A 22,454-nucleotide genomic window follows, 5' to 3' on the forward strand; every position below is an offset into this window, starting at 1 on the left:
CATGTGTTCCAATTTTTTGCAGGTAAAGTAAGAATCGCATTACTGAACAATCGGTTGTTCCATTTCATTTGAATGAATTGATGACTTTCTGTCAAAAGAATAAATGATAATAGAAGATTTATCGTGGTCAAGAATACTGTATGAGTACAACCGACGACGCGAGGGTGAGTGAGAAACTTTTATAGTGCAAGCATTATTATAGGTATATATAGATGTCGTTTATTGATAGTTAATTATTTTAAAATTTTTATTATAATTTTCAATAATAATCAATTTTTTATTCAATTCAATCATAAGTATATATCTCTGTCTATAAGTTTCTACGCTCTACAGGTTACAGGTGTTTCACGGTAAATTGACTATTGGCTATAATAATTCAAATCACTAAGGTCCATATCTACAAATTAATTTTATAAAGTTATCTGTACTTTAGGTATAATATTTTCATTTAATATTATTCATTAATACTATACGTAGTATGTACCATATGGTAATAATGTATAAGATAATGTTTCATCCCCTTAGCGGCATTCGGAACCGCGGAACACATTATATTATTATTATTCACGCGATGCTATATATCGACTACAATAACGCCGAAGTATTGAAACGAACGTTTGCCCCCACGGGTTGAAATATTTTTCCGGCAAAAATGAGTTTACTATAATAATAGTGTACGGAGGTATACATTAAAGGTATAGAATTATTATTTGACACATATGATTGAGGTTTTCGAGCTAGATTATCGCTGCTCAGCTCGCGTCTCACAGCCTAGAGGTGATTTAATTTATTCCCAAATTGCGTATTGTTTCTCAGTTTTTTTTTGTTTTTTTTTTTTTTTTTTTATCTCCGTAATTTACAAACGCAGTACTCGATATACAGTTACAATAATTATTCATTAACAGCGAGTGTTTTTCGCTGTTTCTTCTACAGATCATATACCTAATTAAACATACATACATCATAATTCATATCGTGTGTGTGTGTATATAAATTATACGTGTACATACGTGTATTGTAGGTATCCTTGTGCTGTAGTTTATTAACAAATACGAACATGCCATTAATCGAAATTAAATCACACGTTGGTGAAATTAAAATATATCAAAAAGCAGGCTCGATCAATTACATGTAGAGAAGTAATAATGTGCCGAGTGAACGCGCAAAGGCTGAGGAAGAAACACGGAAAAATTATCACAAAGATGTGAAACAGAATAATTAATTTCATGTGAATCAGCTGTATTCTTGACATTGTTTATGCACGCATTTTTCATCTATAAACTATCTACACAATATAATAACATTATACACATATATTTATATACATATGTACTGCTACTATTATATGGCTAATATTTGGTAAAGGTGGCCTGTTCGACAGCGGCAATGCAAGATGCAAGCTAAGCTTTACTCGTTCAGCGGGCCACTTTCACCATATATATACCCTGCATAAAGTAGATGTGTATACCTATATATAAATATACTCTTTAACACATAATTATTTCGAACAATATTTGACAGACTTTGTAAATTTCAACGTTCAATTTAAAATGTATAATAATAATAATAATAATCTTTATAACGCTGCAATGCCTATTATATAGGCATGTACTTATATAAAATACATTCGTAATCAATAGCAGCTGATGTAATTGTTTTAACGCATTTAAAATGATAAATTATACAAAATATAATATAAATTTATCTTCATTAATACATTAAGAATTTATTAAATTTCTTCATTTATATATAACACATACGGCTTCATAATCACGGTATCGTAATGAATCTACGTGTTTAATTAGAAAAACTGCAAAATATTCTGTCATGATTTTTCGTAATATAAAATAACAAATAAAAATTAAACACGGAACAATCAACGATAACATTATAACAGTAACAATAATAAGAATAAGAATAAGAATAAGAATAAGAATAATAATTTGACATGTATAAAAACCACTTTCATTGACTGGTAATGATTGTATCGTAATATGTGACGTTGACTTATTGGCAAGGTAATGTAAATGATGTGGGCGAGATTCATTCCCTTGCGGATAGATAAGCCTGATAAAAGGATCAAGAATGACGCAGTGACTACTATTCGAGATTTTGCCTCTTCTTCAACTATGTGTAAACATAATAAAGAAATATGACTTGGAATATCACGTAAAATTGCAGTGATCACGACTGTGTTAGAATATAATTTTAAGGTGTTTGATTTTCAACGTGTGTAAGAATTATTCACGATCGTTATTTTATATTATTTAGCGTATTATTTATGTATGTTCATATTTATGTCTATATACATATATATATATATAAATAAATGTTTTTATATATATTTATATATACATACATATATAAACACACACCCATAATTTCACTTATATTATAACGTTTATTAGTATATTATACTCATAATTCATTCGGATTTAAGTTTCTTATCGCAGTAAGTTTTTTCTTTTTTTTTTTTTGTTCGTGTTCCTAGCTATACTATTGCTGAAAAGTTCGTACACTTTACATCGACAAGATTTCGTTTATAGTACGTACGTCTTATACTTCTGAAATATATTTATTTATATACTTATTGAGTAATTTAAACTTGAATTAGAATTTCTCTTAGCCGATTGGCTATCGTCATACCTGGTTAGGGCTTGCGATTAAAATAATATATAATTATTTTTATATGTATAATATATATTTTTACCATGTTATATTAGAAATTTTGCTTGACTGCGGATACCGTTATTATATATATGTATATATTTCAAGTAGATCCCAATGCTCTAATAATCATATAATTATGTGATCCATAACAATTGTCTTTTTCATAGGTAACTACTAGAAGAAATCTTGCGACTGAGTTTCATTACTACATCAGATTCGCTTCACATAGAAACTAACGGTGACGCGGTCAATAATAATCGAGCGCTGAGGTACGCTGCGTACGAATATTGGTGTAACAGTGTTATTATAATCATATACTATAACAATATGATGGCATGCAAACGACACCGAATTGAATTAATCTTTATTTCATTAATGTCCTCTACTCGTTTTGACGATAAAATTCTAATTCCTTACCTGTGTGAACACGTCGCATTTGACTGATTTCGCAATCTGACTTACAGTGGACGTTGCTCTTGGTTTGCCAAACCGCATTTCACAAGATGTTGAATTTTTGCGCAACGGATACATGTATTTAACTATAATTTATAGACGAGATTTGATTATTAGTTAGTCAAGGTTATTGTTACAGTATTATGGCCGGTAAAGTTCACGGTAGTTATAGTACAGCGAGTGAAACAATAGGATGAAGATGAGTTCGCGTATTTAAATATAAAATGTGATAGATAAAGAGTGATTAGGAATAGACGGAAAAAAAAAATAATTGAGTTGTCTTGATGAAAATCGTAACAACATCGTAAATAAAATTTCAATGCTATCAAGTATCTATTATCGTTAATAAAGCATACTTGGACATCCACTATATGGCATGGCTATGAGACATATTCCTAATACTCTTCTAGACTTTATAGATTCTAGAGACTAGATCCTAGACACCATTTACAAGCAGTAGAAGTCTAACTACGTGTATCGTAATAATATAATATTTTACCATTCTAACGACAACGCATGTAGAAAAGTGAGCCTCTCTTGTTCATGTCTTTGGCTAATTCCGAAGCATTTTCAAGAAGTCTGATGCGCATATACATATTTATAATACAGTATATGTATCACGTGTTTGCCATGTATACATACATCGTGGCTGGTTTTACAAATGCTTCGACCCTGGCCTCCGAACAATTTTGATTTTCGTTTTAGCGCGAGCATGTACAATGTACTCGAAACGAGTCGAAGTTTAAAAACTAACTATTGCCTAGTTCGGGGCATGTATCAGCAGCGGGCGACCAGCTGCGTTACAGCCGAAATTCGCACAGTAGTAAATTGACGCTATTACAAAATGCGACGTAAATTAGTAGTCCTCTTTTCAACTAGATTGTCTATTGTATATATAACTTCGTATAATTCGACGGAGTTAACATACTACTACTTTAATAACTTCTACTGCAATCGTGAGAAATAATCTCGTAAACAAATAAACAATATAAAAACAATACGAAGTAATCGTATAGTACGTAATTAACTTATAGTGCGACGCTACGCGTGACGACATCGGTACAAGTACGAGTAGTATCATTGTAAGTACGGTTTGAAGAACAAACTTTCTCAGGGCTGATATTGGTGAAAACTTTATTGTATATCTGGTCCACTTCTCCAGTTCCGTTCACGAGTATATGGTGATCACTTCTCGGCCCCCACCTCGCACCATCAACACTCTCTCAAGGCCTTCTGTCAATACTTCGAGGAACTCCATATCTAGTTTCGATCAGGAGTACAAAGTTAAGGAAGCCATTAAATTTCGAAAAAGAATAAACCTCGGTTTGCTAAACACAGTATATTCAAGGATACAGTTTGACTCCCTCTCCATCCTCGTGTCCCTCGGTGGACCAGGCAGATTCAAGATCACTAACTGAGCGTCGTGACTCTTGTTGACGATCACTTCGTTCAGCTTCACAGAGGTGTGCATTCGTCTCACATTGCCCTCATCTCTGAAACATTTTTGTTCCGTGTTTTTGTTTACATTATCCCGACTATTTTAAATTTTTTTACATGTTTATCCATAAATTATACAATAGATTTGATACTTACGGAACATATTGTTCAGGCTCTGTGTGGTCTGGACTCGCTGTCTTGGTGTCAGCTTCGCATTCCTTTGCCTCTTTTGCGTTGTTTTCTCTGTTATCTTCTTTGGGAGATCCCCCGACGAGGTGAGCTGTTTCCTCTGCGTTTTCCTTGACATCTTCATCCTTTTCTCCTGAATCTCCGGCTTCTAGTTCCTTCGTGTTCAGTTCAGTTTCCTGTACCAATTTTTCCTGAGCCTCATCGAGACCATTGGCTTTATTGGCTGGCTGGCTTGTCGGCTCTTGGAACCTGACCTTTGTAGCCGTTTTAACGTCGACATTGTGATGGTGGTCGACAATTGCTTGTACCTAAATCATGTACAAATCGGTTAGTCTTTTTTGACGCCTCGCTCCGATACTTTTTAAGGATTAAACAAGCCCAAATTGCTAAATGATTAAACTGCAGTTTGAAAGCAAAATGGATGAATTATTGCTAGATGGGAAATAGAGGCGTGTGTTTGAGTGATTATAAGTATTTTTTATGCAACACATTTCGAAACACTAGAGAGTCACAACAGTATAAGAACCAAGGAGTCGTTAAGGGGATAGATAAAGCAGTAGCGTAACAGATATCTTCATTTTTTACTGTGGGTTACATTAGATTCATCAAGATCTTGAATATGCTAAGAATCTTATTGAAAATCTATTGATTGGTATTATTTACCTAATAATTGTTATATTCTAGGCAAAGTGTAACCCATGCAAAGTGACTATAAGAGCTCTGTCGCCTCACTGCTGCCTATAGATGATGAAAACAGTGGTGCAGATCTATTCCCTTAATTAAGTATTCAATCAAGTGTTAGTAATTCTCATACAATTGAAAGGCATTATTACGGTAATAGTGGTTGGCAGAAAATTGTCCAGATTACAAATTATGCTCGGCATATTTTCACGACTGGTCACTCATCGAAATTTTAGCACACAAAATTTCTCCAAGTCTTGAAAAACAATTGTTTAGTAAAATTTTCAGAAAATTCCTCAACATATTATCATTTAAATTGAAGTTTGAGGAAATTTCGGTTTCGTCAGATTATTTGTTTCCGGTTTCGCACTGCGTTTTTTTAAACATTATAAACTTAATCGTTCATAAAGAACACACGTGCCAACCAAGCTGAAGTTGGAGGTGATGATGGTATGAAGTTTGTTTCCATCGAAATCGAAATCAGCGGATGATTATATACCAGAAAGTGTAAAATCAAGGAATTTATAGACTTTGCAAAGCCCGACAAACCTGTAGGAAATTTTGAATCTGTTATATCTGCTGTTCGATTTCTTTTTTCCTTCACAAATTTTTTTCTTTTTTTTTTTTTGGTAAATGATAATTTCACTGACGTGAAGCAAATTATAAGACATAAAGAAAAATGCTAATTATGAAAAATCAAATATCATGTGTATTTCATGACTGTAGTATTGAGCAGTGGACATATGATGACAGAGGAGACAGTCCGTGTGAGCGTTAGGAAATTTCGGGGTATCTGACAAACCGGAGGTAAATTTTCCTCAGTATGTACCTCGTTGAAGTCCACCAATGTCTGCCCCTTATGTCCGTCACGGGCGCGTAACAAACAGAGATATTCGGATCAGCATCTCCGTCTAATCATCTTTTTACAAATATTGGATAATCTATGGTGCATGCATGGTACAATTTCACAGGAATATTGTACATGCTTGTATCTTAAGGGGTAACATCACTAAAAAAACCTAAAAAACGCACTATTTTTTTTTTTTTTTGAATGAAAGAATAGGTAATAAGATAATAATATTTGAGCAAGTTATTAGGCATATATTTAGGTATAATACAAAAATTGTCATCAACTGATATTCATAAATGGTCATACTGGAGCTATTCTCACGAGAAATGTGGCACGCATTGTGACTGGTGAAAATTTGAATTTGGAAAAAAAATCACCCAATCTACGTATTAATAGATACATAAATACGTAGGGGATTTTCGATAAGTTAATTTAAACATTATTTATTAACAAATAAGTGCCCTTCTTTGGTCGAAAATTGACGATTTTCATTCAAATACTCGATCATATAAATATTAATATTTTAAAAATCCGCAACCTATTTCTCTAGCTATAGACATGTAGATTAAGTGGTTTCTTTTTTCTAGATTCAAACATGTCTCACCGTAATTGCACCAGTGTCACCATTTTTCAATATTTGTTGATATTAATTTTTAGTATTATACTTAAATATACGCCTAATAACTTCCTTAAATATTATTATTTTATTACCTTTTCTTCCATCCAAAAAAGTGGTCAAAAAGCGCTTTTCGTTTGTTTTTGGAGTGGTGTTACCCCTTAATCTGTCACTTAATGATTCAAATATTTTCACCTAATATATCTGTATTTTGAATTTAATTACTACTCTTATCAGTCGGATACTTACGACTCCCAAGGACTCCTTTTTGTTCAGACGAAGTTCTCGCAGCATTTGGTACCTCTGTTCCATCATCAGCGTACGCTCGTAGGTATATGCGGAAATATCCGAGTCCATCTGGAATTGTAAAATATTTGAGGGTGTATCAGATCTGCAGTCGATTCCAAACGATATCTCACTCAAAGAATTATGGAATGAAGACTGAACAAGTGCATTATGCAACTGGGGTTAATAAAGTTTAATTAGGTTAAACCAATGTTCCCGCAACGTGAATAAAAGAAGAACCAACGGATTTTTACGGAAAAACATCAATTATCAGCATTTTTTGAGACATCGTACTATATTCTACCACATTCAAAAGGTTTGTCGTACATTCGATTTCGATAAATTACAGCTAGTTTATTCGTGCGAAAATTCAGACATGAATGAAAATTGTACTGTATTGCTGAAAAAGTTTCCTAATGGATCCGGTTCGACTAACGTGACCTGACAGGTGCTTTCGACAGTGAAGCCAGATAAATGATGACCCCAAACCAACCGCGTTGGTTTATACATACCTATATACGATATATGAAGTACGCTTATATGTATACCCCTTAGCGCGTCGCGCTATTTGAGTCGTTGGATTCTAACAAGTTCAAAGTATCGCAGGATTACTTATTTGGATTTCAAATTTGACATTAAGTGAAGTTCTAAGTGTTTCTGGATAAACAAAGGAAGTGAAAAGACGTATCGAATGGGACTGAAAATGGAAGAAAATAAAAAGAATGTTATCATCACTCCTGCAATCATACAACGTACCATTTCGACAACTTCGACCTCAGCCTCGATTCTTAAATGATACAAGAACATCTTTAGATCCTTTTTCATCTGTATAGAATTGTCCTCCATCTGTGCGACGGTGAAGATCCTCATCTTGCAATTTTTCCAAGTACGATGCTGTTTGAGAAGGAATGGAAGCAGCATAAGAAGACCACCGTCGTGAACGATCCACCATACATCGATGTTTCCAACGACCTTTTCCGTCGAGTCAGGGAAGAAGTTTATCCCTTTGGGAACGAGCAGTGCCATGCGAGCAGCGGTGACGCTGCGCAACGTCTGCAAAAATACCTTCCAGGTCTTCTCGTCCTCCGACTGTCTCCAGCCGTAGGGCCAGCCGAGGATGACGGTGTTGGGTTTCATGCCGCCGAGTCCGGTGGTCTGAATGAGACAGCTAAGCCCGTCGACGACGCTGCGGGCGACGAGAACATCGACGAATCCCTTGACCTTCTCCTCGTCCATGGTCTTTCTGAGGCTCTGTTTGGCGGCCATCGCCTCGCCGGAGGACCTGGCGTAATCGCCGCCGATGCAGCTGACGCAAATCGCCAGACCCTTGCCGGCCTTCAGCTGACTTGCGAAGGCGAAAAGCTTCCTGTACTTCGGAACCAGGTCGTCGGTCAGTTTAGAGAGGATCAGGATCTGCGGCCGCCAGTTCTTCGTGTGCGGTGGTCCCTCCTCGAGCCGGAGAAGCGAGTACCTGGCGGCGGACAAGGCGAGACCCCGGATACCATCGCCCCACTCCTTCTCGGCACCGCGGTACTCGATGTACTTGTAGATCAGGCCAGCCATCCCCATGGCAAGTAGGGCGTAGTACCAGCTGGTCATGAACATAATCGCGATGCATAACGATAGCCCGAGGAACGAGAGGCTCCAGTGATAGTACTTGAACCTTGGTCGCCAGTTCGGTGTGCGGAGGAGCGTCTGGAGGGCGCAGGCGAGGTTTACGAACCCGTAACACATGAGGAAGAACATCGAGAGGAGGGGGGCCAGGTAGTCGACGTTCCCGAGGAGGATTCCGCACTGGCATATTACCACCGTCAGCAGCAACGCCCTCGTCGGCTCTCCTCTGCTCGAGCTGGTCGCGAACGGTGAAAGGAACGGGATTATCCCGTCCCGGGCGATCGCCTGGAGTAGTCGAGGTGCCCCGGTTAACGACTGTAGACCGGCCCCCAGAGTCGAGAGGAAAGATCCGACCAATATCACCCACTCGTTCGGCCAGGCGATGTTCGCCACTACTAAACGGCCCCCGATACTCTGACCGAACTTGTCACGCAGCAGGAGGTTGTCCACTGTACCGGCGAACAGAAGAACGGTCGAAAGGTAGACCGTCGAGGTTGTCAAAATCGCGCATATCGTTCCGATCGGTATCGACTTTTGAGCGTCCGCAAGATCTCCCGATCTGTTAGATCCGGCCATTATACCTGCGGACCGTAAACACGTTTAAGGATGTATCATGTGTGCAGTCTGGTATGTAAATAGTGTAGTAATGGAAACATTGAGGAACGCAGGTTTAGAATCAGTAACCGAATTACGTTGTGATTGGCTTTAGAATAAAACTATCAGAAATCAGGTGCTTTTTATAGCTGCTATAATTAGGGATTACTGGCTATTTGTATGAGGCTTGTCCGTGCCCCAATTCTTTGTCTCTCGTTTCTTCAGCGTTTTCGACAAACGTTATATTTCTTACATGTAACAAAATGAGGAGTCTTTTGGTTTTGCGTCTGTGCATGTCGAAGCCGTTTTTCGCGAAATCGATTTTCCAGAAGAGTTTTTAGTGAGATATTTCTACTTAATTAGGTAGGGTTTCTAATTAATAATTGGAGCATCAAATCGTGTTGTAACTCTTGATTGGGTTTGACATAGATTTAGTTTTCGATATGGCTCTGCTAATATTATTCACGTGTATTTGAGAGGAAGATTAAATTTCATTTCAAGCACTTCGCAAAAAGTAATCAACGTCGCTCGAGATGTTTATGCAGTAAAATCAAATGCACCACAAGTAACTATGACGCAGCAGCTACGAATAAGAGAATTATTTTTAATGGACACGTTCGTTACCTCGGCCTGCTCGACACGATCCTTGTTAAAATTAAATTGGTCTGCTCTACTTGGCCAAGTGCAGGCTATTTTGTATGAACCGTGAAAAAATTAATTCAAATTCAGCGAAAAGAGCGTTGAAAGAGGAATAAATAACAAATCATTTACCTTTCTTCATCTCTGTAGCAGATGAAGCCGAGTTTTAATCAACGGCATGCGAAACAAGGTGTGTTTAATTTTTACCTGTTACCGAGGGGAAGAAAATTCCAATTAGAATAGTGAAGGTCGTCGTGAGGTCGGCCTGAATTTGATTATAGCTTGGACCACCCAGGGTGTTGACGTGTTCCGGCTCGTTATCGTAGGCAAGGAATTGGCCTTCTTCCAGAAAACTGTCCCATAGATTCTCTGAAAAACATTTTCAAACTGTCAGCTTTTGTCCTCCGTGTAATTGCAAACAAAGTGCTGTAACGCTATTACAGCTTATTAAATTGGACCGCTCTATAGGAAGTACACTTATTGCTTTTTAACTTTCCTATATTGGTCCCAATACTAAGTATCTCGGCGTTTGATCATCAACCAGCAACAGCAGCAGTAACAGTGTTACTTTCAGCGATCCATTCGGCGGGTCGTTTCATGAAAACTTGTTACTTGACCATTTTCCTTTCCATTTTCCCCTCTTTTCATCCATAAACTTAATTGTATGTAATTCCCTCTGGAAATTCTCAATTCATTGGAGAATTAAAATATGATTTTCTAACCAGCAGTGAAGAGATGATTTTTTAACCAAAAATGACCTCAAAGGATGAAATTATTCGGGTCAAACAGTGCGCGCGGTTATCTTTAAAAGAAGGCGTTCCACAAAAACAGCTGTGGATGTAAACAGAGAATCGACTTTATGAAATCAACCCCAACCAGTTGGGGCGAAAGAACGCGGCTACTCAGTAGCAATGTTTGACTTAGCTCGCGCAAACTATTCTACAACAGGTTGTTCTGTTTGTAGAAGAGCTCCAAGGCTACGTGAGGTTGTGTACTAGGGTGGTTCATTTATTAACGTTTCTTTCTTTCTTTTCAATGAGTCACTGGAAAAATTTGTTACAAATATTGCATGAAACAAAATTGTCGTAAAATCTGGTGGAGGTAGAAAAATATTTATAGGTCGCTACAAATTATTGTTATATTTTTCATTTATTTTTATAACAAGTAAAAGTAGTAAGGTGGACACGTATAGAAATAAATAAAAAATGTTACAATAATTGGTGCCGACCTCTAAATATTTTCCTACCTCCTCCGGGTTTTACGACATTTTTTTTTCAGTACAGGTCAAAAATTTTTCGAGTGGCACATTAAAAAAAAAAGAAACAGGTTTAAAAATGAACCACCCTATTGCGTACACAGTTTCATAGGATTTCGGATTCATTCTTGCCTCAATTCCGCAACCTGATTTAGAGAGAAAGAGAGAGTCTGTAGTATACGTACCCATGAAAACTCCATCGGCCAATCCGCGGATTCCGTTTTTTACTTCGGCCTTGTGAGCTTTATAATACGGATCGCAGCCGGAACTGTTGCAGAATATAGCGTCCAGCTCTCCGTCTGGTCCAGACTTGCAGCCTCCCGTGATGTTCTTCAGATTTTTCAATAACCGCTTGCCGAGCACGCACATCCTGAAATTATACAGAAGAGAGGTGCGCACACAAAGAGTTGTACAAAGGGTCCGCGGATGGGGATTGCAAGGGACGTATGCATGCATCACAGTCAAGCTTTGAGATACGTCAAAGCGTCGAGATTTTCACGGTGTCCAGTATAATATCCGTAACAAGTTCAAGGACATTTCCAGGACCTCAAGGACTTCCAGGACCACTGGAAACCGTGCTTTCCCACCCAGCCAATATCCATTTTAGCATAAAACAAGGATGCACGCATTTCCCGAGCCCAAAGGCCGCAGCTTTTTCCCAAGTCTGATGGTAAAAAGGTTGAATGGGGTTGAAAACCGATTTCGCGCATTGAGCCTCCCAGCTTTTTGCTAGTTAAGCCTTCGCTCGATGAATTTCGGGCTCTAATCCTTTCAGGCATGCCGCTGTCCGGGAAAAACCGCTTCATCCAGAATTTATTGGCCTTTGTTATATAGGTATATATCTATACGTGCATGTATACATATATACCGAGCGCCTCTTACTATCTCACTGCCTCCGAATGCCTTAATCGTCTGTCTATTTCTCTTCTCTTTTCTCCCTTACGAGGAGGAAAAGAAAGAAATTGTGTAGCGCAGATTTAGTGAAAAGGAGGAAAACAACGCGTGTTGTCGAAAATCGACCGAAAGTGCGTATCTGAAGATTGTTAAACGCCTTCGCGAGAATTATTGAACGCGAGAAAGAGGGTCGGAATAGAACAGTAGGGTTCATTGGGAAGAGATTTATCGGACCCAACCCGATTGGCAGCAAGAAATGGAATAAATTGAGGAAGGTCCGAAAGGACGGAGAAAATTAAGTGATTCCAGGGGAGCTCAATTATAGATGCGAATCCGGTTATATAGCTTCGACGAATTGAATCGGTGGACGAGTTTTTTTTTTTTTACGTGCAATTCTCTTTTTACCACATCACACATATGCAACTCGGAGATAGTGAAATAATGAATTCGTCTGATTTACAGGACTCGAATGATAAACCGATGTACCACTATGACTGATTCATTTTACGGTGTTATAAATTCGTCAAATTTTTTCTATCGTATACTTTGTATGACCGCGAATGAACACACTTTGACGTAATTCAAACTTGGCGACTTTAACTGCTGGTAGCAGGTGTTACAGCTACGCCAACGGTGAAAAAGAAAACTGAGCGAACATGATAATGTATACAATACAATTTGCGTGACGGATAGGATCAATGACAGGATATTATGCCGGAATATAAGAGGCACGAGTACCTACATGATTCATGCTTAAAGCTAATCTTGGGGTGAGGGACTTACTTGAGAGCTTCGCTTCCGTTGAAGTTGTAAAACAGACCGACGTAGACGGCGATTATCGAAAATATTACGCAGGCCAGAGCGACCGTGGCGAATTTGTTTACAAATTTAACACCGATAAACACTATCGTTCCCATCACCATCAGCAGCCCAGTACCGTAGACTCGGAAATTGTTGTACATTATACTGGCGTCTTTCGTAAAATCCCCGAATATGCTCATCCCCGGTGCCATGTATGTCTGGAATACCACATTTATTGGATTCGAGTAAAAATGAGAAACACTCGGCGTTACCTATGTTTTTTTTTATTTATTGTATTTTGCCAATTTCTGCGAAATTCAAAACATTCATTCGCGAATAGATGAGTCGTTGAACCAAAAAAAAAAAAACATGTCAGAAAGTAACAATCGTAATTTTCCGTCAATATCACTTAAAGCGTGAAAAAGTGTCGAGTTCGCCGAATGTTTGTGAATCCTTTAATCCCTCATGTGGGCTCATATATCGTTGGTTATTAAACCGCAAGCTTAGATTATCGTTACGATCACATCTCATATAGACGTATCTCGGAGTGACAGGGATGATTAAATTTTCCACGTCATAACGGTAGCAAAATCACAGATTAATTAGCTGATTAGGGACAGTTTGCCGTTCCAGAGTTGAATTTTTTACGGTTCTAGTTCAGCTTGGCACCGATGTTCCGTTTTAATGAAGGTGTACTCTACATGCTTAATTTCTCACGCGTTGTCGCAGATGGTTGAGCGATTAATTTTTATACCAGGGTAAAGTTATAACGCTGTCGATGTTTTATAAATGCATGCGACGACGCGCTTACCAAGACGATTTCAACAGCACCAATGATGTACATGGCTGCCGCGAGGGTGGTTCCCATGTAAAAAAGCATGCCGACCGCGCCTCCGAATTCCGGGCCCAAACTTCGTGATATCATGAAGTAAGAACCGCCAGCTGGAACCACGCCGTTGGTGGCGATGGCGCTCATGCTGATTGCCGTCAACATTGTCTACGAGAATAAGAATTGAATGGTTGTTCGGGATAAGAAAGTATTAATCGAAGGTTTTGATAGATTGGTCGATCATTGAGAATGTATCAGGTGTTCGGCCCAGTCGAAAAAGATTGGAAGGGAAAAAATTAGGAACCAGAGGGAGGAGTGGGGTTTAAATTCAATAACTAAATTAGGTTCCGACATAAGTTTTAACAGAAAACAATCCCCACGATGTTTTTGAGGAAAAATAATTTCAAGCCATGAATTATGATACTTCTATTAATCGTAAGGTTAGTAATTAATCATCTAACGATTAGATAGCTTGCGGGATCCTATATTACGATGTTTCACAGTCAAAAGTTCGTTATACTTGAACTCTTTCGATCGCAAATACAATGATGATTTCTTTGATTCTTCACTATATTAAGAGGCATGGTTTCGATGATGTAATTCATGGTAACTTTATTGGATTAATCTGAGCTGCATTCATTTTCAAATCTATACTTCATAATTCTGCCCCTGAACAGTTTTTGACCGGACTGTCCACCTGATAGATCGTCAAGCCTGAGTGACAACGTCAGGCGCAATTGCAGCGCACACTGTCGCCGTGGCTTGCTTGACCTTTGACCAATCCAAATCCGGCCGCACACTTCACTGATCAACCTTTTATTTCCGGCCCAATCGATGCCATCGGTTTTCACCGAGTTCGGTTTCAATGGTTTACATTATGGATGGCCCACTTTTTCCTTAAAAAGGTAATTTTTGAATTTCGACCGGCTCATCCTCCAAATCGGCTCTAGACAATACAAAAATAATTCCCTCATTTTTTCAGATTGTCATCTCAACTCTAACCCGTGCACCAAAGAGGGTGGATTCCATTCAAACCTTTCAAGGACACATCAAATCCACCCAACGGATTTAGATGAAACTCTGTATAGGGTGGTTTCTTGGGTCACTGACTACGAAATTGAACTCAAAATTTGAAAATTCAAAATGGCGGATCCAATATGGTGGAGCGAAATCCAAAAAGTCATTTGATTTCGATAAAACTCGGTACTCGGACATATTCGAGGTCGCTGATTGTGAATCTGAACTCGAAATTACAAAATTCAAAATAGTGCATCCAATATGGCAATATCAAGTGACTTTTGGGTATTTGGTCCACCATATTGGATCCACCATTACGAATTTTCAATTTTCGAGTTCAGATTCGTAATCAGCGACCCAAAAAATGCACCTGTACCAAATTTCATCTAAACCCGTTCGGTAGATTTGCTGCACGGCCCGCTTCTTGGGGCACGGGTCAGAGTTGAGATAAGAGTCTGAAAAAAATTAGGGAATTATTTTTGAATTATGTCAATCAGGGGAGCGAGCCGATCAAAATTCGAAAATTACCTTTTTAAGGACCATCCTAGTACACATACAACCTGGACCAAATCCAATCCCATGATTGCGTGGAAATATTTGGTAAGTTGTATTATACTCACGACACAGCAGCAGCAGAGCACTATGAGGAAGCCTTGGATTGCCCCGGCGGTACCAACGACCCATGTCAACCTGATGAAGAGTATCACGCCAAAGATGTTCTGGATGCAGGGAAGAAAGACGCCGATCAACGTCCCCATTCGGGCCCCACCACCCGCGGCCTGTGCCGATTTGCTGTCAGGGTCCGTCGCCGCTGGTATCGTGTTGCTGTAGTTCGCGAGACTGTTGAGCAACGTTGATATCCGCGGCCGGTCCTCCATTTCCTCCTGGAAACCGCGTGTTTGCATCGGAATTACTTACTTGCCGAAAATGGTTGATTCGAAAGGCTCCGTTTACAGTTATTAGAGGAGCAACTCCTGAAGTAGGAGCAGTTGTTAGGGATCGGAATGGTTAGACTAGTCGCTATTCTTCCAACGACTCGATGACTATGCGTCCGGGGATTTTCAGTGACGATGCGAAGCCGATTATTCATCTCGTTATACCATGGATGAAAAAACGTCGACTCTCGTCGAGAGCAAAAAAGAAATTCGTTTACTTTGACCGAGTCAATTTTGCTTCTTGAGCAGTTGCGCCACGCCTTATCACTGTGCAGCAGATCGGGGCGACCGTAACGAGCAAAAAAATACCTTGGTTAAATATTTCACAAGCCTGACCGTCATGATTTGACGTCGTTACCTTGAACCGCCTTGGAGGGTTGAAAATGCGATAATTTTTTACCAAAATGAAAGTCTCTGTAGGCGGGAGTAAAGGAGAAATGATTTCGTGGATCTCGAGATGGTGCAGTTTGTAAAAAAGAAGCGTGGTTATTATTATGATAATTGGATCCTTCAACGCGTTACGCAATTCAACCGTCGAAAGGCAAAGTTGTAATCAATTCTCTTTCGAAGTTTCGAGACTGAACGAAGACAAAGTGTATGACGATACAACTAAGTAGCAAGGTGTGAAGACTTCATTCGTCTGAGACGTGAACCAATCCGCCGAGGCAAAGAGGACACAGAGGGCGGCGAGATTAGTTCCTGGGGTGAATTTCATGGATGGAAACCTGTCGCCACAGCGGCACTGATTTAGCGGAGGTAATACGGTGAGGAGGATCCATAAACCAAGACGAGGCTTTCACTTTAGGGGTTGAGGCGGAGACGACGTGGGGTGCTCGGAGGAAACCACTCGAGTCACCGAGATATAAATTTGTATCTTGTGTAAGCAATCCGCGAACATAAATGTACCCAACCACCTAAAAGAGAGCCGCGGCCAACGGCGTCGACGAAAAGGAAAAGCGAAATATACATACCTACACTACGTACGTCATTAACGGCTTCGCGCTTTTCGAGCACCCCACGGTTATACATACACACATAACGGCATTTATTCACGATAAAAGGGAGCCAGGGTTCCAATATAATTAGTGGCGAAGAGTCTCCCGAATCCGAACCGCGTACCGTGCCTCAAAATTCGTTCGAAACGGTCCGTAGAAGGACGTCAAGTACCTTTGATTGGGACTAAGGGATGTTGGACCTTCCATTGTTTTACCAACACAAATTCGGGAATCATGGTTTCGACATGTTTGTTTTTCTTCTTAGCGATAGAATTACTTTAGGTCGATTTATTCCCGATTACAATTACAGGGTTCTTGTCTTTTGTCTGTACCACTGATCTATGTATTAACTGGATGGCTGAATTGGCAGCTTGTGCCGATTAGAAGCCCCAAAAACCGACACTAGCCCTGCAATACGAGGAAGTTAAATTAGCGGATCACGTGGGTGATGGCCTATCAGAAACAGATTAAGTCACATGGTTCTGTCATGTTAACCAATGACATACACGGTGAATCACGTGATTGGTTAGTTCCATCGAGGCTATTGAAGCGCTGGTGTCGATTTTGTCTGCTTCTGATCGACTCAGGTCGAGGACGCTAATCAGCCATCCAGTTAGTACAGAGATCAGTGGTTTGTACTGAGATAGATTTGAAAAATTCAAGAGTAAATAAAAGAAAAAATGACGGTTTATCTATCAATTGGTGGCATGTCATAACCTCAAAACGAGTGATAGTAAGCTGCACGTGTATCTTACACAGTATTTCCATGAATGTTCGGAACTTTTCGTAATGCCTGTTCTCTATATCATTTCCTAAAGTTCGAAAGGATTTCATCGCTGTGAAGAGAAATGAGTGTGAGGTAGGATTTGCTTACTCGGTCGGTGCTCGTTAATATTGAATTACAGTCCGGGTGAGAAGCAATCTACACGTATGCAATGACATTAATTTTCACTTTTTAAAATGAAGAATGAGTCGAATTAGGTAATTCGAGAACTTGCACGTATTCAAAATATGCCCAAACGAACTCAAGCCCTCCATGAACTTTGAACTTTGAAGAGTGTATGTTTTTGCAAGTAGAGTTTTCCCTAGTTACGCCAAAATCCGTGAGCCAGGGTATACGTACAGCATAAACAGTTGTTCGAGCGATGTTTTGTCGGAGTTTCTGTCTAATTTGGGAAAAAGCGTGTTATGCGAAAAGCATTTCGCGAACAGTTATCTTCGCACCCCTCGCCGCTTGCGCCTCTATATCAACCCTCGCTCTCCTTGTAGAGCCGTATTCAAACCGTTCGTGGAAATTTACGATTCTCGAGGTAAACTTGGAGCGCGATTTTCGTATAATTATGAACGTCTACGTCAGAAGAGGCCATTTTCATCAGCGAGTGTTCGAGAACTTGGAAGTTATTTTGTTTTATCAAATTGAACAACTCCTCTCGGCTGCCGGGTCACGGTGGTTGCTTTCCTGCTTGCCTCCCGCCTGCTAATAAGTTTCTTCAACTTATGGAGAGTTACTTGTTAGCTACCTGTTACTCCTACAAAGGATTCATATGTGCCTACGTACTTCGAGCCAAGTTTTACGATGCACTTATCGTTAAGACCAAGTTGCAAAGTAGTTCTCAACTTCCAGAACCGCCCGGCACCTGCCATCGATGGTAAACTAAATCACAATCTTATTTTCTCACTATTTTGAACCTGTGCTACGGAATAATAATTCTAAATAATGTTCCAGGTCGGCTTCAAGCTTGTCTGGAATTATGAAGTATATGTTTTACGGATATTATATACGTAATACAAACAGCCAAGTCATTCTGGCATGAAATCGAATTCGCTACCGTTGACGAGCTTTTCAGCGTTTACAGTTCGGAGATTTGCTTTGCGAACGTTTTGATCCCGGCATTCAACGGTTATCGAACGATATTCTATATGGCAAACAAAATCACAAGCATAACATGAGAGTTATACAATCCCGCACCTTGTATCGAATTCCGAGAACCAGAAGTCACCTGTGAATGTTATACACATTATCGAAAAAATAGGTTTCCCACCAAAATAAGCCATTTTTGAATGAAATCGAATAAGTTTCCTGAATTTTTAACCATTTGACCAAAGCAGTGTCAAGTGAAAATTGATATCTGTAAGTCTTTGTTCGTAACTTGAGTGATTCTTTGTTTGAATCTTGAGGAAAATCATCGTAATCAACCGTACGATTATCAAAATTCGATAAACACTCGATGTGCGACTGTGTCTCGTAATCAAGTGGACAAAGAATATTGATTTTCGCCCCACCAACCTCTTTAAACAATAATTTGCTGTACGCGCAAATACCATGCAATGTACGAATATTCTGTATATACCCAACCACAAATGCTGCCTCGCGGATGCTAACTGAGAAGCATTATTTGACCTGTACGAAACAATTGTCTGGTCAACGAACGATAGTTGGATAAATCAGCAACGTCGACCATTGTTCAATCGACGATTCGCATCGCTAGGAAGGCGAAGGAAAAATGTTCGTGACTAACTTTTCCTACTATTCTTTTCTCGCACCTAGTTAAATATGCGACCCTTGTAGGTGATACTTTCATGTTCCCATCGTTCCTGATCCCCGACTTTCTTTTTCCAATATATTACATAGGTCAACAAGAATTTTGAGTCTGGGTTTTGGATGTCAAATTTTGATTTCTTCTACGTAACTGATAAATGAAAAAATAGTTTTATTAGATAAAGTTTCTTTTTGTAGAAACCAGAACGATGTTTTGGATTCAATGAAAAATTACCTATCTTCTCAAACATTTATTGTAAATAACAACCAAGCAAACTTCAGTTTGGCATTTAAATCACGTTTATTAAAAAATAACAATTAATAATAAACTCGAAATGTAGAAGAATTGATAAACAAAGTTTGAAAACGAATATTTCTCGTACTTCTATTTTCGTATGAACTTTCTCGTATCAAACCTCAAACCTAATCTCCCATCGTGTTCTCATTATACTGCCCTTGACAACGTTAATAACGATAAACTCCATCACATCTTGGTAAAAACGTTTTCCTATTTCTTCCAAATATACACCAGTATTAACTATCAAGCAAAAACTTCCAGAATTATTGATCAACGTAAAAGTACAAATCAAACTTTACAAGTAATAAATAAAGATTCTGGTTATATTCGATGTATAGAATCGAAATTCAACTATCTCAATAGAAGCTCCAAAAAAAAAAAAACTTATTAACCTGTATTATCCCTCCGATCCCCGACAAAGCCGAAAAAATCTCTTTTGTCACGATATACGATATACGGTATACTATGAGCGACAAGGATGACAAGATGCGAAGTATGTAATAAAGTTATAACACCCCGAATCGGACACGTATACAGCCATGCCTATAACCATGCCAGGGCAATATCAGAAGCTATAACCGAGCACAACGCTGATGGTTGTATAATACATATATCGCGTACACCCCTATGTACGTACGTACATGCATTATACATATAATACGGCAGAAATATTCCTCTTGTAATTCCATAGGTTCGCGTCCTTGCACCGTTCACATCTTACCTCGGGTAGACATATTTCTATCATCGACCTGCGCGAATGCTTCGAGGGGATTTCGTCAGGGTATCGAGGCGAGGAGGAATACATGCATAAATTACCTATGTAGGTGCGGATGCTGGTGGCGGGTAAGCTTGCCGACATCTCGATGAAGACGTTATACCCGACGGTAGCGGGATTTAAGCGGATCCAGCCAGATTTTTGTAGATTTAAACCGGGGGTTTCAACAGGCAAATATATATTGCGGGTACAAACAGACCGTCAGACGGATGTTGTTCACCTTATGCTCCTGGATTTTGTCAGTTTTGTCGTAAACATATATTTGCCTCTTGTTCTTTCCTCTTTCTCTGCACATATGTACAACTACTCTTCGAGTTTAACCTCATATTTAACCTGCATTGCACTATCCCGTTTCACATGTATCAGAATTGGATCCTCTTTTCTCGGACAAGAATGTTAATATCGTACATCAAAACGCATTACCTGTGTCAACAGGTTGCAGACCGCGTTAGGTAACGACAATTATGATCTATTCTCGTCGGATAATTAATATACCTATCTATGCGGACGACGTCACGCTTTCGGGTCGAGTGAAATTGTTCCTCTGATTTGGATAGCATACGTACGTAGGTATACAAATTACGGTGGTTTACGAATCCTTTCCTCGCACAATATTGTGTCCTTATCCGCTGCTGGTCGAAAAAGGATCGCAAGCGTGAGAAAAACGCGACATATTGACTGCCGAATTTCAACTTTTGCAGGCGAGGTTGTAGGAGGAGGAATAGAAGTGAGGGAAAGTCGGACGAGAGTCAAAGAAGAACGTGCAGGATGGCTAAAGCTTGCAGGAGCGTGGCAGGAGGAGGATGGTGATGCAGCAAGGCTGTCTCTGATGCTCTGGTCTCATTTCCAAGTGTGGAATTCTACGAGATAGAACACACAGCTCGGAGAGCCGAATCGAGAGCGATCCGTTACCCGATATCTCGCTCGATACCTAGGTATGAATCCAGTATCACGTACGTCACACGTATACATCCACCAAGTACGTTACATTATGCAGGTACATGTAGTTACATACATAACAAGTACAGATAGAGAATTGACCAGGGCGAAAAGGGGACGGATCTTATCAAAGTTCTTGTTGTTATTAAAAACGACTTTCTACAGTTTCGCAAACTTTTTTTATCGTGAGTAAAAACGAGTAGGAAAAACCGATTGTCCTAAGAGGAGTAGTCCTATGGTACTTTCCATTATTTCCGTTGTTTCCAAACATAAGAATTTACGACTAGAAAGATTTTCATCCTCATCCAATTTGGTTAACCTAAACGATCAAATTTCATCGGTGTTATCGTCGAACAAAAAAAATTTTAATTTTTACAAATAACTCAGGAATGACTGAACCGATTTCGGTATAAAACTGACCGGTTCTAGGCTAGGATTAACTGCGACGATTGATATCAAGATCCCCAAGATCGGTTGATTCGGTGTCGGGATATCGTGAGACGAAAAATTGATCACAAGTCCAAACTTATATTCGAAAGTGGTTGATTTTCGGTTTGATTATAACAATGTCCCCTCATAGAAAAGCACGAAGCTAAAGACCGAAGGTCTCCGATCCTCGGCACAGGACGTTTTGTGCCGAGAGCGATGAGGGTAAATTAGGAAACTGGAGGATGGAATTAGGAAAGGGTCGTGCGGTGTAACGACGCGGTGAGACGACGAGGGCAAAAGTTACGTGCAAGCTTACGCCTCTTCATTAAGAGGATGCCTGACTTTCGACTTTAACCGACGAGTCCAGCAAAATCGTATTTTACCTGTTCGCCACTGTTTCCATCTCCTGTGCGGAAAATCGATTGTCAAACTTTGGGAAATTAGAGTTGGGGTTCGCAGTCGCGTTCACGTGATTTGCACTAACAAGGAAAGTATCCCAGGTCGGTCTCTCAGATTTGATTTCTCTTGTAATATGTTTTTGTATACTTAAAACTAAACGACGGATATTTTTTTTAGACTTCTGGCATTAAACACTTTAAGGGGGTGAAACCTCCCTCCAAGGTAAGGCATGTCAAAGGATGAATTGGCAGTTTCATCCGCAACAACATAATATTTGTCAACCAATTAAACTGGAAAAGTTTTCTCATAACGAGAAATGAA

At 39.3% G+C, this 22,454-nt stretch overlaps 1 protein-coding gene across 5 annotated transcripts in view; it reads right to left on the bottom strand.

The window, feature by feature from the left end:
* Positions 1–233: 233 nt before the first annotated feature.
* The window catches only part of kcc (solute carrier family 12 member kcc), a 73,302-nt gene continuing 51,081 nt past the window's right edge, over positions 234–22,454 (bottom strand). For 4 of the 5 annotated variants that reach the window (XM_046629584.2, XM_069133111.1, XM_046629593.2 and 1 more), the window contains exons 3-13: positions 15,445–15,708; positions 13,790–13,975; positions 12,961–13,196; positions 11,469–11,653; positions 10,236–10,397; positions 7,938–9,376; positions 7,146–7,253; positions 6,260–6,286; positions 4,717–5,057; positions 4,477–4,616; positions 234–4,383 (exon numbers count right to left, since the gene is read on the bottom strand). In XM_046629584.2, coding sequence (XP_046485540.1) covers positions 4,292–4,383; positions 4,477–4,616; positions 4,717–5,057; positions 6,260–6,286; positions 7,146–7,253; positions 7,938–9,376; positions 10,236–10,397; positions 11,469–11,653; positions 12,961–13,196; positions 13,790–13,975; positions 15,445–15,708 — 3,180 coding nt within the window. In that variant the 3' untranslated portion in view covers positions 234–4,291. The remainder of the gene's footprint in view (positions 4,384–4,476; positions 4,617–4,716; positions 5,058–6,259; positions 6,287–7,145; positions 7,254–7,937; positions 9,377–10,235; positions 10,398–11,468; positions 11,654–12,960; positions 13,197–13,789; positions 13,976–15,444; positions 15,709–22,454) is intronic. The other variant, XM_046629611.2, reaches the window with a different exon arrangement.

This window comes from Neodiprion pinetum, chromosome 1 (genome assembly GCF_021155775.2).
Source record: "Neodiprion pinetum isolate iyNeoPine1 chromosome 1, iyNeoPine1.2, whole genome shotgun sequence".
Lineage (NCBI taxonomy): Eukaryota > Metazoa > Arthropoda > Insecta > Hymenoptera > Diprionidae > Neodiprion > Neodiprion pinetum.